The following is a 14,941-nucleotide window of genomic DNA, read 5'->3' on the forward strand; positions in this document are numbered from 1 at the left end:
TGATTTCAGTTTGCGATGCTCTCTTCATAGATAAAAAGAATTGGATTATATTAGAGCTAAAACATATTTAAAATTTTCTGCTTTATTAATACAGTACATTTAAATAACGTAAAAAAAATTAAAAATAAAATAACTTTTTTCACAGTTTGATAATGGAGTATTGTGTGTAGAATTCTGACGTAAGAAATGACTACAATTTGGAATGATCTTATAAAATGACAAAATGTGGAAAAAGTGAAGCATTGTAAATACTTTCCCGATGCACTCTATTAGTAACTAATTGCACCATTATATAATGGAAATCATAGACATTATCTCAGCATTATGAGCATCCAGCACAAAATGAGTGTCATTACTTTTCATTTCAATGAGCGTTTATTCAGCCACTAATTGTGTACATGTCCCTCGAACATGATGCTATTTTTGGTACAGTACATAGCTCTTTATCTCATCTACGGTATCAAATCATAAACGAGGTGAAAAATAGGACTAACATCATGGTTCATGAACACAAACAGATGATTGCCATCACCTTGCCCCAAGCATGTATGTAAGAAGCAAACAAGATATAGGATACACGCAAGAACAAAATGACGCAAATAAGAAAAAAGAAGCCAACAAGAAAAGGGACACACACAAGAAAAAAATGACACAAACAGGAAAAAAAGAAGCAAACAAGGAAAAGGGCACATGCAAGAAAAAAGACGCAAAGAAGAAAAAGAAGCAAAGAAGAAAAAGGACACACCAGAATTAAGACGCGAAGAAGGAAAAAGAAGCAAACAAGAAAAAGGACACATGGAAGAAAAATGAAACAAACAAAGAAAAAAGAAAAAAGAACCATGCACGAAAAAAGAATGCTTCTCTCTTAGTGTAGTTTTTTGTTTGTGTGATGTACAATTCAGGGCCACAGGACTTTTTTTTTTTTTAATGGGAAGCCACAACTACAGTGTGGCCAATCATAATAATGAGTTTTACACCCTTGGTATGGCATATAAAAGGAAAGAAAATGTCAGCACCAATATATGCAATTTGGGGGGGAAAAACAGTAATGGCAGCCACTTAGCAGAGATGTCAGCAGCAGAAGCTTACAAGGACAAAGGTTTATTTGAAAAGTATCAATTTGGACATTTCTCAAACACAGGGGTCAGCACCTTCCCGGAGCTCGCCGATGGGTGTGGAAAACTGGGCCGATTTTCTAAAGGGCGTGTTTGGGCACTCTACCGCACTCACACCCTGCAACACAAAAATGAAATGCGTAAACCTTGAAATGCATCGTGAAACTGATGCACTTGATAGTTTCAAATGGATAGAGGCTGCCGAATCTGTATAAAAAAGGGGGAATGTTTCACAAGAAAATGCTCCACATGAGTCTCTAATCATCCTTCTTTTTGACCTTGGTGCACAATCACATCTTATTCATAGAGCTGCTGCAGTTATTCTAACATTGGATGGTACCTTTAATGCTGTGTGTAAGAGAAAGAAAAGATGACAAGCTTTCTAACAAAAAAAGTTTTGAGTAAAATTGCATCTCACCTGTACCCGCTGGTAATTTTCACTCCAATAGCTGATGGCTTGCTCAGTTGTGTAATCATGAAACTAGAAATAGAAATAACAGAATAAAAACACAGCATGTGTCAATAAAGCACTCTGTCTATAGGCCATTGATGGTCAAAAATGCAATTGACATACAGTAATATGGAGATTTAACTCTTAAAATGTACTTCCTATGTTCTAAGTTGACTGTGATCATTTTGGTACGAAAGGTATTTGCCTCCTTACTGATTTATGTTTTTGCATATTTATCACTCGCAAAGGTTTTTTTTTTTTTTATATATATCACACGGAGAACACCCAAAGATGTATAAAAATGCAGTTTCTAAATGATTTTACCTACCATGGTGGAAAACCCTTGGCTGTCTGTGATAACGTAATTACCCCCTGAGCCATATAGCGAAAAATTTAGGTCAATCATTTCTGATAATAGTGACTAGTGGTAAGTCTTTTACACCGTTTTGGAGGAATTTTGAATCCCTCTCCTGTGCAGAATTGTTTCAACTGTGCCATAATGGAGGGTTTTCTAGCATGAAATGCCTATTTAAGTAAAAACAACACAGAAATGCGGAAGGTGGTAAATACTTTTTTTTTTTTTACAGCACTGCAGCTTCACACGACTAAACTGGTACACCTCATGCTACCAAGAAGACAGCCTTAAAATGTAATTTTTACTAGTTCTTCTAGCTTTCAAGAGCAGCAAGTGTTTTACTTAAAATTGTCCGTGTCTGTTATACGTCAGAGTTGTTTCTAATTACAGTGGACCCCCGGGTTACAGCGTCCATGGCTTATGTTTTTTCATGTTGCGATGTGGAATACTGAGTTTTTGTCCCCTCTTTACGATATTTTACCTTCTTTGCGACAAAAACAACTGTCATGGCTTTAGTGGGTTGGCTGTATTTGTGTTGTTTTGCCTCCATCTGCAGGCGTTTTTAGGTTATTGCACTTATATTCTGTTGCCGTCAATGCCTCCATGCAACTCGTCACTACAATGCTGGAACTCCTGGACAAGACAGAAATAGTATGCAAGAATACATACACGGTTGTTTTTAGTAGTAGTTCGGGGTACAAATCCCTCCACTCGAAAATCCCTCTGCGTTACGCTGGAGAAGTCAGTTTGGGGGAGCGGTGGGTTGCGTTCTGCATGAATCTTTTCTCTGCAAAAACACAGCGAATAGTAATTGCATATTGAAATGAATCTGTTCTTTTAGCATGACTAATGTTTCTATTTTTCACAGAATTCAGAGTACACTTCACATAAATATCTCATTTTTGGAAGGTGCTGGAGGTACAGTATAACATTCAAAATGGTGGAATAATGGGAACAAACTTTGAACATTAAGAATCTTGTCTTTATACAATACTGTATTAAATTGAACATGTGTTCAAAAACATTAGCAAGCACAAGATTCCAACTTCACCGTGAATGGGTTTGTACATGATGATTCATTTTCCAACAGTTTAATTCAGTGATAAATGCAGCACATCTTTGGATGAACCTGATAAATTGCGTTCATTGAGTAACTGTCAAAACAACCCCTGCAAAAGCATGAGTTTCTAACTGCCCATTTGCTGCCTATATTATAAAAAGAGCCATTCCTTCCAGAGTAAAATCATTTTCATCCAAGAGAATGCACCATCCCATCTTGCAAAAGAATATCATTAAAGATGTTGCCGCTATCGGTATAGAGATAAATTCATAGCACCAAAATCATCCCCTGACCTCAACCCTATTGAGATCCTATTGGAGCATCCCTAAAAATAGGGTGGATGGACTTACAAATTCAATGGGTATGTGATAATTTGGTAGAGGCGTTATAGGCCTTATAGTAACATAACATCATCACAATAGTCAAAAATGTTCTTTCCTATAAAATATTTAGTTGTGGCCCCAATTACTTGAACACAACATGTTTATTCATATTTTCAATTGTGGAATTAAGCAGCAAAAGTCATGCATTTAATATCCAGCTCTGAGGGTGGCCATTTTGTAATTTGCAGTTGAGTGAAAATGGCTAGGGCTCAAGCAACGACCAATCACGTCAAGTGATGCTTGCAAACATCATATGACCAAATTCAGAAAACAGGTAAGTTATGATTGGTCATTAGTGATGCTAGCAACTGTGATGTCATTTTCAGTCACCAGGAACTTACAAAATGACTGCTTGATAGATAAAAGCAGCTGGATATTGCTGCTTGAATTCAAATTCCGCAAATGTAATATTATCAGAATGGTGTGTTCAGTGGGGTGCATAAACCTTTTTTTTAGTTGACTTCCCCTTTACGATAAGAAGGGAACCAAACTGATTGCATCATCATCAGCCAGATGACACTGCGTTGTACTGAGATATTTTTGATATTTTGCTTACTTTGGTTTGTTATGTTTTATTTTAGATCTCAGATGCAGTGAAGTTCTACATCAACAGTGCTCTTGTATCTCATTGCAATATGCATTTAAGTAAGTAAGCATCATGTAAGCAGATACAAGCTAAGACAAGAAAAACACACCTTTATTGTCACTGTAACAAGTACACCATAATTGAAGATGTAATATTCATACTTACCGAATTATCTGAGCAATTCTTCTTTCCAAAAGCTCAGACCTGATGCCTGGAGATATGAAGCATATGAAAAAATAGCTAGTGATAATGTTACAAAACACGTCATCCATGTGTCTGTTAAATGACAGACCCGAAGATTATGTGGCCTGCCGACAAAATAACTACACATACCCCGCAGCCTCACCCCTGGACTCTTTGGAGGGGCAAATGATGCTCTCAGAGTGGTGATGCTCTCCATCTTAGCTCCTGTGTTCATAGTAATGAGTCCTTTGTGTCCGTGTCTCAGGATTTGTGCCCTTGTTTGCTGGGTGGGAAAAATAAATAAATAAATAAATAAATAAATAAATATATATATATATATATATATATATATATATATATATATATATATATATATATATATATATATATATATATATATATATATATATATATATATATATATATATATATATATATATATATATATATATATATATATATATATATATATAATTAAAAGTGTACCACAACATTCCTTATTGATTGGTGCGTTTTTAATATTTTACAGAATTACTCAAATGATCGATATTATTCAAGTTGACTTAAATAAGCAACATTATTATTATTATTATTATTGTTGTTATTATTATATTATTTTCAGCAGTCCTTGTGTTCTCCTGCATACGTCAAGCTATGCTCGGTTGATTGTTAGCACCGTTGCGGGCATAGAACATGCACGTGAAGGCTTCCCAAGCCACACGTTGCCAACTCACCTCTTCGGGGGCCTCATTATGTTCACTTGCTGCAACTGCACCTTCCGCCATTTCGGCAAATTTAGGACAATGAGTAGTATAAACCAAGCCTTTGAATGAGGTAAGGTGCCGAAGTTTCAAATGGCGTCCCTACGGCTGAAGTGCTTCCATGGTAACGGCAAACACAGGGGGCGTAAAACCTTTGAAGAAATGAGGTACGTCGTGGGGGAATGTGACGTCATGTTTATTTTTTTTTTTTTTAAATGGCTCAGGTCAAGTGTCATTTTTTATTTCGGTCTATTTTATCTGATATTTTTGTGTTTCCTCGTCAAAGTAAAACAACCTGCAAGTGCTTTTACTCCTGGTTAAATAAAACAATGACATAGAAAGGTTCCTTGTGGCTGCGACAAATTTTGTTTTTGATCGATTTAAAGTTAAAAAAAACGTACGTTTGAATTCATTTTGCGAGTTATGCACCCAGCAAATTGATTTGGTGGAATGGCCCATTGAGGGAAAATATTCAATTGTTTTGACAATGACAAACACAATCAAAAACAAAAAAAATTGTTTGCTCTTTGTGGAAGATGAAGAGTGGATCCTCTTCCTCAAGTTCCTTCATATGGCTGCAGAGGAAGCTTGCAAGGCTTTCGAGAAACAGCTTTGTCCCCTGAGGTGCAATTAAAGGAAACAAAAAAAATCATGCTCCTGTCATTTGACCACCTGTGAGACATTTAATTACATCCAATCATTGATCTGTCCAATCACTGCAATAGCAGAGTTAAACACAGGCACATGTTCTCCAGTAAAATAAACTGTTCCCTTTTTCGAAGGGCAGATGTCTTAAGTCAATAAATGTGTTGTTACAAGAGTTTGTTTTGAAAAAAAATCAAACAATAATAATAAAAAAGTCCTTGGCTTGAATTTTAAGAGGCACAAATCCAATAGAATTGTATTACATAACAAATGAATGGAAATGACAGCACATCACATTTCACTCAAGAATGTTTGGATTGTCTTGCTGTGCTGTGTAGGCCTGCAGTATATTACACCATACACCGTACAACTGAGCAATAGCAGAAAGCTGCCTCGCTAAATGAACCGGAACCCATATTTACAGTTGCATTTACGCCAGTGCTTCTCGAATAGTGGGGTGGGCCACCCGCAAGAGCGAGGTGGTGGCGGTATGGCCATGTCTGTTTAATATCAACTGATGGACTAAAACTACCATCCAACCATCCATCCATCCTAGATTGTGTGGCTAGTTATCTACCTACATAATTGATCAAATGTCTACATTTATTTAACATTTTATTACAATACCATCTATATCTAAAACAAAATATAAGTATTTTGATGTGAAAAGATGGCAGTCAGACCTCTGTTTGCTGCAATATATGTATTCATATATATATATATATATATATATATATATATATATATATATATATATATATATATATATATATATATATATATATTTTATTTTTTTTTTATTTATTACATCATGTTGAAAAATGTTAAAAAGTGTTTAACCAATTTTGATATGTCGTATCATAATTTATTCTGATAAAAGAGTAAAAGAGGGCGCTATTTGCTATGTTAGCACAGGAACATGTACTACCTAGGGCGAGTTTGGAATTACGCTCCAAGCGCATGATTGTTCATTTCCACAGTTTGGAAATTCAGTATGTTTCTCAACTATGCCTTTTGGAAATTCAGTACACTCCAATTGGGAACCCGGTGTACCTGTATTAATGTTGTTTTTTTCAGTAGAAATATTGGGTAATACATTAGGCATCATGTTTTATTCTTTTGGATGTATTGTATATCTGTTGTTAGACCCCAGGTAGAGTAGCTATATGCGTTGGTACGAGCTAATGGAGATATTTAATAATATCAAATTAAATGAGTACTTTTAGGGAGTACAGTTGGTAATTGTTCTAGCTGTTCTCGCTTCTTCCTTCAACTGTTGAATTACTCTCCACTCTCAGCACTGGCCTGATTAAGCAGATAAAAATAAAATAATTCTAACCCCCCCTTACAAACATAAATCCATGCCAGCCTTATTCGAGGAGATGTTCATATTTTTTTTGGTTCATATTTATTCTGTTGTGGAGCTTTGCAAATCAATTTTGTACCAGTCAGCCAAGTAAAGAGCAAGGTTTCATTTATGAATTACAAAGTTTTACTGTCGAAAATGTCCAAGTGTTGAAAATGTGTGTTTGGGAGGCACAATGGACAACCACATCTTTTTCTTTGTTGGTTCTTCAGCTCATTTATGTCACTAAAACACCTAATATAATGAAAGGGCCTTTTTCAGCAGGAAGACTGTTAGATTCTAATGAATGAATAAATGAATTGATATTAGATTATTTATTTTGGTTGTGTAAAATTGAAAAAATGTGCATACTTCGTACTTAGTTCATTTTGGTACTATTTATATATTGTTTATCGTTGTGTTGGTGAGGCGGAACATTGTTGACACACACAGATTACATTCTAGGTCACAAACACATTACACTGTAATGTGAAACTAGATAGATAGATAGACAGACGGACGGACGGACGGACGGACGGATAGATAGATAGACAGACAGACAGACAGACACACAGACACAGATAGATAGATAGATAGATAGATAGATAGATAGATAGATAGATAGATAGATAGATAGATAGATAGATAGATAGATAGATAGATAGATAGATAGATAGATAGATAGATAGATAGATAGATAGATAGATAGATAGATAGATAGATAGATAGATAGATAGATAGATAGATAGATAGATAGATAGATAGATATTTATTTCTATTTAGGACACACATTTAGCATTCCATTTCTCATCACGTCCTGTTCACCTTCATTGAAAGTGATGCAGACCCCACTATATATAACACCCTGGTCTTGTTACAGTGGATATGAGACCAAATGAAAACCACAGAGCTTGCTGCTGAGACTCTGCAGCAGAGGTTTGCCTGTCAAGGAGCCAGTATGTCTGGAACAGGCTGCCAGCCCAGCATGAAAGCCGAGTCAGAACTCTCCAAACTATCAAACTGCGCTTCACTGGGCTAAACGTTCTTACTTTAGGTTTCCAGGTGTTCACAGTGAGCAGTCACTTTGGAGGCTGTATGGATGGGAGTAATCTGGTCGATGCAACAAACTCACATTGATTTAGTCTGTTGTAAACACAATTCTAAACAGGTGTATGGTATTATTATTTTCTCCAGAGCTCTTGTAAGCAAAAAGCTAATCTAAGGTAAGGAAACAAAAAATGAGGACTTGCGCCGTAACCATTTGCTTATAGGTCTTCTTCGCCCAGAACTCAGTATGCTTAATCTGGCCTGTGTGGGCTAGGTTGAATGCAATCTGCTCAACAACTGGTTTCCGTGGCAACATGAACATCGCAAAGACTCAGAACCAGTCCCTCACTGTTAGACAGTTGAAAGGAGGAGTGATTCAGACACTTCCTATGGTGGATTATTTTAGACCTGCCATTACATCCTAATGGGTCCACAAAATAGCAGACATTAGCTTGTATTAAATAGTCTCATAGATGTCACAAAAGCAACAGTATCATTATGGTCCCGTAACTTCAGAAAACTAAATTATGGGAAAACTGTATTTCAGCACGCTCATTATGTGCAGATGGTCCTTTACTTCGAGCAGTACGACACTGCAACTGATTCCTTCTTGTTTTATTGTGCCTGTTCTTGCAGGAAAAAACATGGTTATTTTGGGTTTCCTTTATCAAATCCATCATTCCATAGCAACAGATCCATGGTCATCTTTCCTCTCCTTGCTTTCATCTTTTTCCTGACCTTGGTCCAGCTCACACCGGCTCCCATTACTGACATGAGCCACAGATAACTGCCGAGAGCAGTCTTTGGCTTTCATCTTCACACTCTTCGGAGTTCTGTTGTTTTCCATCATTAGTCGGTTCAACATTCCAGAGTGCTTTTTAGGTCTCCTTCATTTTTGTTTACCTGGTCCAAGGGTTGAGTCAAGTGTATGTATACATTTAATCTCGTCCGTATTATTTATACAGAATAAGAGAACCCTGTGCACACAATTCTTTTATTCAAAAAGAAAGTGATAATATACACCACATTCTAATTCTGCCTAGGTTCCACAAAAATTCCGATGTAAAAATTAGTTGCACAAAATGATAAAATGCAACCACATAAACGAGTTAAACTAGTACTTGGCAGTTTTTTCTTAAGGTCTTATATGCCCCTCATTAGACTCTTGTCATCAACCTATTCTTTTGGCCATTGAGCATATATAACATAACCTTTATCTATCCCAATTAACAACATGAAATGAAAGAAAAAAGGTGTTGTCTATGACAGCCCCATTAAAAATATGCAAGTCGTTTCCTCTCTTGTGAACAATAGTTTTCATTGTTCCAGAATGGCACAGAGGAAGACAGGCGGCTCTACAAAATAGTTTTGTCCTCTCTGGAAAAATCAGCAAATTAGCTGAGAAAAAACCTGAAAGTACAAATCACTCTTGTCATTTGACCTACTGGTGGAACTCTAATTACATCCAATTATTGATTGAGCCAATCTTCATCTATTGATACAATCCCAATACAAAAGGCTGCAGGCTTGTCAAGCTTTTGTTTCCTATGCAGAAAACCTCAGGTTCTCTCGTTTCCAAACGACATTTTTTTTGTAGTTACAATCCCCAATTCCACTGTAGAGATGATGTGTAAAATATAATAAAAATAACAACCAACAACAGTGATTTACAAATTCAAATACAAATTCAACCTTTATTCGATTGAATACACTACAAAGACAATATATTTAATGTTAAGACTAAACATCATTTATTTATTTATCTACTTACTTTCTACTTACTTACCGTACTTCTCTGTGTACAAGCCAAGGTTTTTTTCCACATTTCCAACTCTCATATTGGGGAGTGTGGTTTTCGTCCTGGCTGTGGAACAGTGAACCAGCTCTACACCCTTGGCAGAATCCTCGAGTGTGCATGGGAGTTCGACCAACCAGTCTACATGTGCTTTGTGGACTTGTAGAAGGCGTTCAACCGAGTCCCTTGGGGAACTCTGTGGAGGGGGTTTCAGGAGTACGGGGTACCGGACACCCTGGTATGGGCTGTTTGGTCCCTGTACGACCAATGTCAAAGTTTGGTCCGCATTTCCAACACAAAGTCAAATTCGTGAGGGTTGGACTCCGCCGAGGCTGTCCTTTGTCAGCGGTTATGTTCATTACTTTTATGGATAGAATTTCTAAGTGCAGCTGAAGCATGGAGGGGGTCCGGTTTGGGAGCATTACATCTCTGCTATTTACGGATGATGTGGTGCTGTTGGCTTCTTCAGGCTGTGACCTCCAACACTCAGTGGTGCGGTTTGCAGCGGAGTGTGAAACGGCTGGGATGACGATCAGCACCTCCAAACCCGAGACCATGGTCCTCAGTCAATAAAGGGGCGGAGTGCCCTCTCTAGGAAAGCGATGAGGTACTACCCCAAGTGGAGGAGTTTAAGTATCTTGGGGTCTTGTTCACGAGTAAGGGTAGGATAGAACAGGAGGAACGGACGCCTCCCTGGTGAAGTGTTCGGGGCATGTCCCACACGGAGGAGGCCCCGGGATGAGGAAAAGGGATGAGGTACTACCCCAAGTGGAGGAGTTTAAGTATCATGAGGTCTTGTTCACGAGTGAGGGTAGCATAGAACAGGAGGAACCGACGCCTCCCTGGTGAAGTGTTCGGGGCATGTCCCACACGGAGGAGGCCCCGGGGATGATCCAGGACACACTGAAGGGACTATGTCTCTCGGCTGGTCTGGGAACACCTGGGGATTCCCCAGGAGGAGCTGAACAGAGTGGCAGAGTTTGCACTTTCAAATCCACTGTCACGCGCCACCTTATTTCCTCTTCGTTGTCAACAACGAAGCTGCGTGGATCATATTTCCAGTGGACTTAAACCTATTATGAAAAGTAAAAGATGGCTTGACCTGTCCATTCAAGACAGGAGTGCGAGAGCAGTGGCATGCCATGCGTGGATGTCAGCAGGTGGGGGGAGAAACACAGCGAAGAGCAACCGATCCACACGTTGACCTTGCCACAGTTGTCACTTGGGTAAAGAAGGCTTCAGCAAAACATTGCTGGAGCCCTCCATTTCAAACAAATTAGACGGGCCCGAAGATGAATGCCAGTAGAAGGGTAACGAGGATGTTTGCGCAAATGACGAGGAAGGAGAAGAAGTCAGGGATTTAAATGGGAAGAACTAATTGTTGCTTCAGATAATGATGATGACTTTTAGGGCTCTTCAACAAATTCATATTCAGCTGTATTAAAAATAAAGCATTGAAACTTTAAATCGTTTTATTGATGCAACATCTGTTTCAGCATTTGCATCTACCTTGCATTTTTATTGGGTTTTTTTTTTAAGGGAGCTATTCGTAATTGTGTGGAAATGTGTTATTTGATCTTGTTTTGACAATTGTTTTTCACAAAATAAAAAAAATGTTTTGAGATGCTGTCAGAACATCAGGTCACAATCTGAACCTCTTTTCCTAAAGTCTTTTTGAGTCTAGTTTTCTGAGTGACTTCTCTGAGTCTAGTTTCCAATACTCAGTAAGGCAGTATTAGATTTGTGTGTAAAAAACAAACAAACAAACAAACAAAAAAGAAAAGACTTTCTGTCTGCTTCTGTGTTCAAACTCTGCTCCACATGTTACAGGAATTTTTAGGGAGATTGTTTGTATCTCCAGGTGTGTCTAGCTCTTGGATACCATCTGGCAGCCATAATTGACAGAAAAGATCCAGGTGGCAGATATGTCACAATTCTCCTTTAGGATTATCTTCACTTTGTCTCTGCCACATTGAAAGAAGGTGAGCACGACAAGCAAACACTTCAACAATCATTTGTCAGAGTCTCCGACTAATCTCATTTGGTCATAGCTGTAAAAATAAGAGTGAACAACAAGTAGAATTGGTTAGCCTTCATCACAGATTATGAAACCATAATGGTGCCTATGGGTGGTTAATCCAACTCCATTATTTTAAAGGTCGGTCATTTCGGATTAAAGTCTTCCTGCTTTCATCCACCCTTAAGAATTCCCACTGTTTTATTATCAGTGGTCCAGTCCCCACCGCATGACTTTAATTAACTTGTGCCAAGACAACACACTTGAACAGTGCAATAGTTCTACTCAGCTCTGTTTTAATACTTTCAGCTAATTTTTGTAAGCACAACAGGGGGACCGATGACGTTCGTTTCAAAAGCCAACGTGGACAATCCTGTGAATCCCAAAAGGTATAAAAGAACATCCCTGATCTTTAAGTTTCAAAAAGAAACTGAGACATCTTCAGAGCGGTTCGTCCCCGAAGCCAAGCAGTCTTCAAAAAGACCTTCATCATGAGACAGTCCCTGATGTGCCTCATCTTTGCCGCAGCACTCTTGCTGCACTCTTCCTGCGCGACGTCCATGGACCTGGCTGAAGAGAACTCCTTGGAGCAGGATGCACTCGCTTCTTTGCTGAGTGAGGAGGTGGCAGAAAACAACCGCGGCGAGGCGGATGCCATCGCTGATGGCAAGCCAAGAGGGCAAAGGGTCATCGTTGTTGCAGATCCGAGTCTTTGGCGCGACCTGCGAATTCTGCACAATGGACTGCCCCTCTACAAGCGACGAGCCGACAACGGCCAGGTCATCGAACGCAGAAACACCGACCAAGACCTGAACATCCCCATCCTGAGGCGGGACACCATGAGATGCATGGTGGGACGGGTGTACCGGCCATGCTGGGAAGTCTAGGACAGTTTGGACTGCTTCCTGGACATCCTTTCTTGCCTTGTGCTGAATTGTAATATATTCCAGAATCTGTCCATATTCATTTGATTGGAAATTTGACATTAAAGGCTATTGTATTCTGATCTGTGCCATGTGTACTCTTTGCTTGGACGGCTTTTGATAAATCAGACAGTTAAGCCGGAAATAAGCTTTTTCAAGGTAATTGGTTTCGTTTTCCCGGTCATCTGTTAAAGACTAGTAAGGGACTGTCGTCTTGCTGGGGTTAGGTCAATTCCCAATACATTCCCTATTTAAAATTGCCTGTCATTGCAGACGTCTGTAGCCATGAAGTGACCAGGATAAGTTGTGTACAATTTCATATATGACGTGTCTGAGTCTGTTGGGTGTGCGCCCATCCATCTAGCCATGTACTTTACTATTTCTCTTTATTTGCGTCCTGATCTGAATTTGGGCTAGAAGCAGGCATATGTCACACCGGCTGGACACATTTTAAACCAAGGCCAGTGAAAATCTAATTTCTCAGTGAATTCCTGATTTATCTGCAGAAAAAAAAATCTGGAGTATGCCCAACTGTAAGAAATCCTGTTGGCAAAATGTTTCAACAACTTTCTAGGGACAGATCCAGGACATCAAATCTGATTTACAAAGCATAGATAAAGCTCAAATTAGCGACATATTGCCTGGTTATTTCTGGTTGATTTTCAGTGATGAGCTTTTAATTTGCAACAATATAGCATGTACAGTTGATGTCCAATGTTGGGACGCACGGTCTTATTCAATTTCTTAAATTAATCTTAAATAAGTCATGATGGGCACTCGTTTTTTTGTTTGTTTTTTTAATTTAGCTGACTGGTACTTGCCATAATATGAATTTAAATCATTGTTTAAATAATTAATTTCAACAATTGTTGGCTGTACGTATATCAACATGACTTCTGCACAAGACAACTGAGGGTCCTAACCCCATCATTAAAGCAAGGAATTATACAAATTAATTCTGCTAAGACACATATTTGAAGTGGAAAACAGTTAATTAGTGATGTATTTTCACAAAAACCCAGGCATATTTAGCAGGGATTAGTTCTGAGTCGTAATGTCACATTCACAAACAAAACAGGTCTTTTGAACGGCTTTTCACTATGAACGACTTTTCACTCCCCATCCTCCACCTCCCATTCCTGACCACTCACTTTTGCAGAGCGCATGATATCTTAGCATGTTACTTATCTATTATTTATGATATATTTATTCTATTTACCATAATCTTAATACGGTATTATTCATTATTAATGTGAGTCAATCAAATGTGCTCTCCCAATTTTGTTGCATACTGTGTACAATGACTATAAATACATGCTAGTCTATTCGTTGATACATGTGATTGCAAAATATTTCGCATTCAGTGTACACATGTATATAAGCAAATGTGTGTAAAGTATTTTGCATGTTTATATTCATTTGTTTTCTAAAGAGAATAAGTGATTGAATGTTTATTTTTTAGACTTTACCAAATGTCTAAATGAAGTTAGGCACAATTCCAATATGTGAGTACTTTCTACTTGGAATATTTTAGAGGAAGACAATGTTAAATGTCCCATCACTTAAACGCCTGAAGTATGACATGAATTGAGATGTATCACTAATCGCAGTATTTTTTAAGAGTAAAACATTGAAGTTTCAACAATCTAAAAACATAAAAGAGCCAGTCTTTTAAAAGTCTCTTTTTTAGTGCATGGTTCGATTAAAAAAATGTTTAAAGAGTCAACATTGCCCATAGTTCACTAGTTTTGAGTTAATGACAAAAGAACATTGTTTGCACAAAAAATTCTCCATTCATGCTATAAGGCAAGTTGTGTAATGAGGCCACGATCATAAAGTATAGCGCTAAGATTTAGTGTAAAAGTTTTGAAATACCTTTTGCGCACTCATGTCCTCTGAAAATGTAATGTAAATAATGTAATGCGTTGATCATGTCTTAATGTCATTATTCTTGTGACGTTTAATTCTAATGACACATCACACACCCTTGACAAATCAGTCTGAGACATGGTAGAGCTACGACCACAAATTTCCACCTTTATGCTGGTTTATGCAGGGTAAAGTGTTTTTGAAATATCAGCTATGAAAGCTGAAACCTGAAGATGCAAACAATATATATTTGGAATGACTTCTACTGAACAATGTTGATGTGTTCCTTGCATTGCATTGAAACAAAATTCATAACAAAACTCTGTTGAACCATCAAAATGTCATAAACACTTTATTTTCTTTATGTGGGCAAATGCATTTGAGAAATAATGGCCATGATAATGGT

The 14,941-nt window shown here is 37.9% G+C and overlaps 2 protein-coding genes across 2 annotated transcripts; one reads left to right on the forward strand and one right to left on the reverse strand.

The window, feature by feature from the left end:
• Positions 1-324: 324 nt before the first annotated feature.
• On the reverse strand, positions 325-5,024 carry spag8 (sperm associated antigen 8). Its single transcript, XM_088435409.1, has 6 exons — positions 4,868-5,024; positions 4,284-4,416; positions 4,116-4,161; positions 2,591-2,708; positions 1,534-1,596; positions 325-1,233 (listed from the first exon to the last, which is right to left on the reverse strand). The coding sequence occupies exons 1-6, from the start codon at positions 4,916-4,918 to the stop codon at positions 1,132-1,134; spliced, it is 513 nt and encodes a 170-aa protein (XP_088291535.1). The 5' UTR covers positions 4,919-5,024; the 3' UTR covers positions 325-1,131.
• A 7,132-nt stretch (positions 5,025-12,156) lies between these two features.
• Positions 12,157-12,749, forward strand: pmchl (pro-melanin-concentrating hormone, like). The gene has a single exon (XM_088435292.1). The coding sequence runs from the start codon at positions 12,235-12,237 to the stop codon at positions 12,628-12,630; it is 396 nt and encodes a 131-aa protein (XP_088291418.1). The 5' UTR covers positions 12,157-12,234; the 3' UTR covers positions 12,631-12,749.
• Positions 12,750-14,941: the final 2,192 nt, after the last annotated feature.

The sequence above is a fragment of the Hippichthys cyanospilos genome, chromosome 15 (assembly GCF_059441005.1).
Source record: "Hippichthys cyanospilos isolate Australia breed blue-spotted pipefish chromosome 15, RoL_Hcya_1.0, whole genome shotgun sequence".
NCBI lineage: Eukaryota > Metazoa > Chordata > Actinopteri > Syngnathiformes > Syngnathidae > Hippichthys > Hippichthys cyanospilos.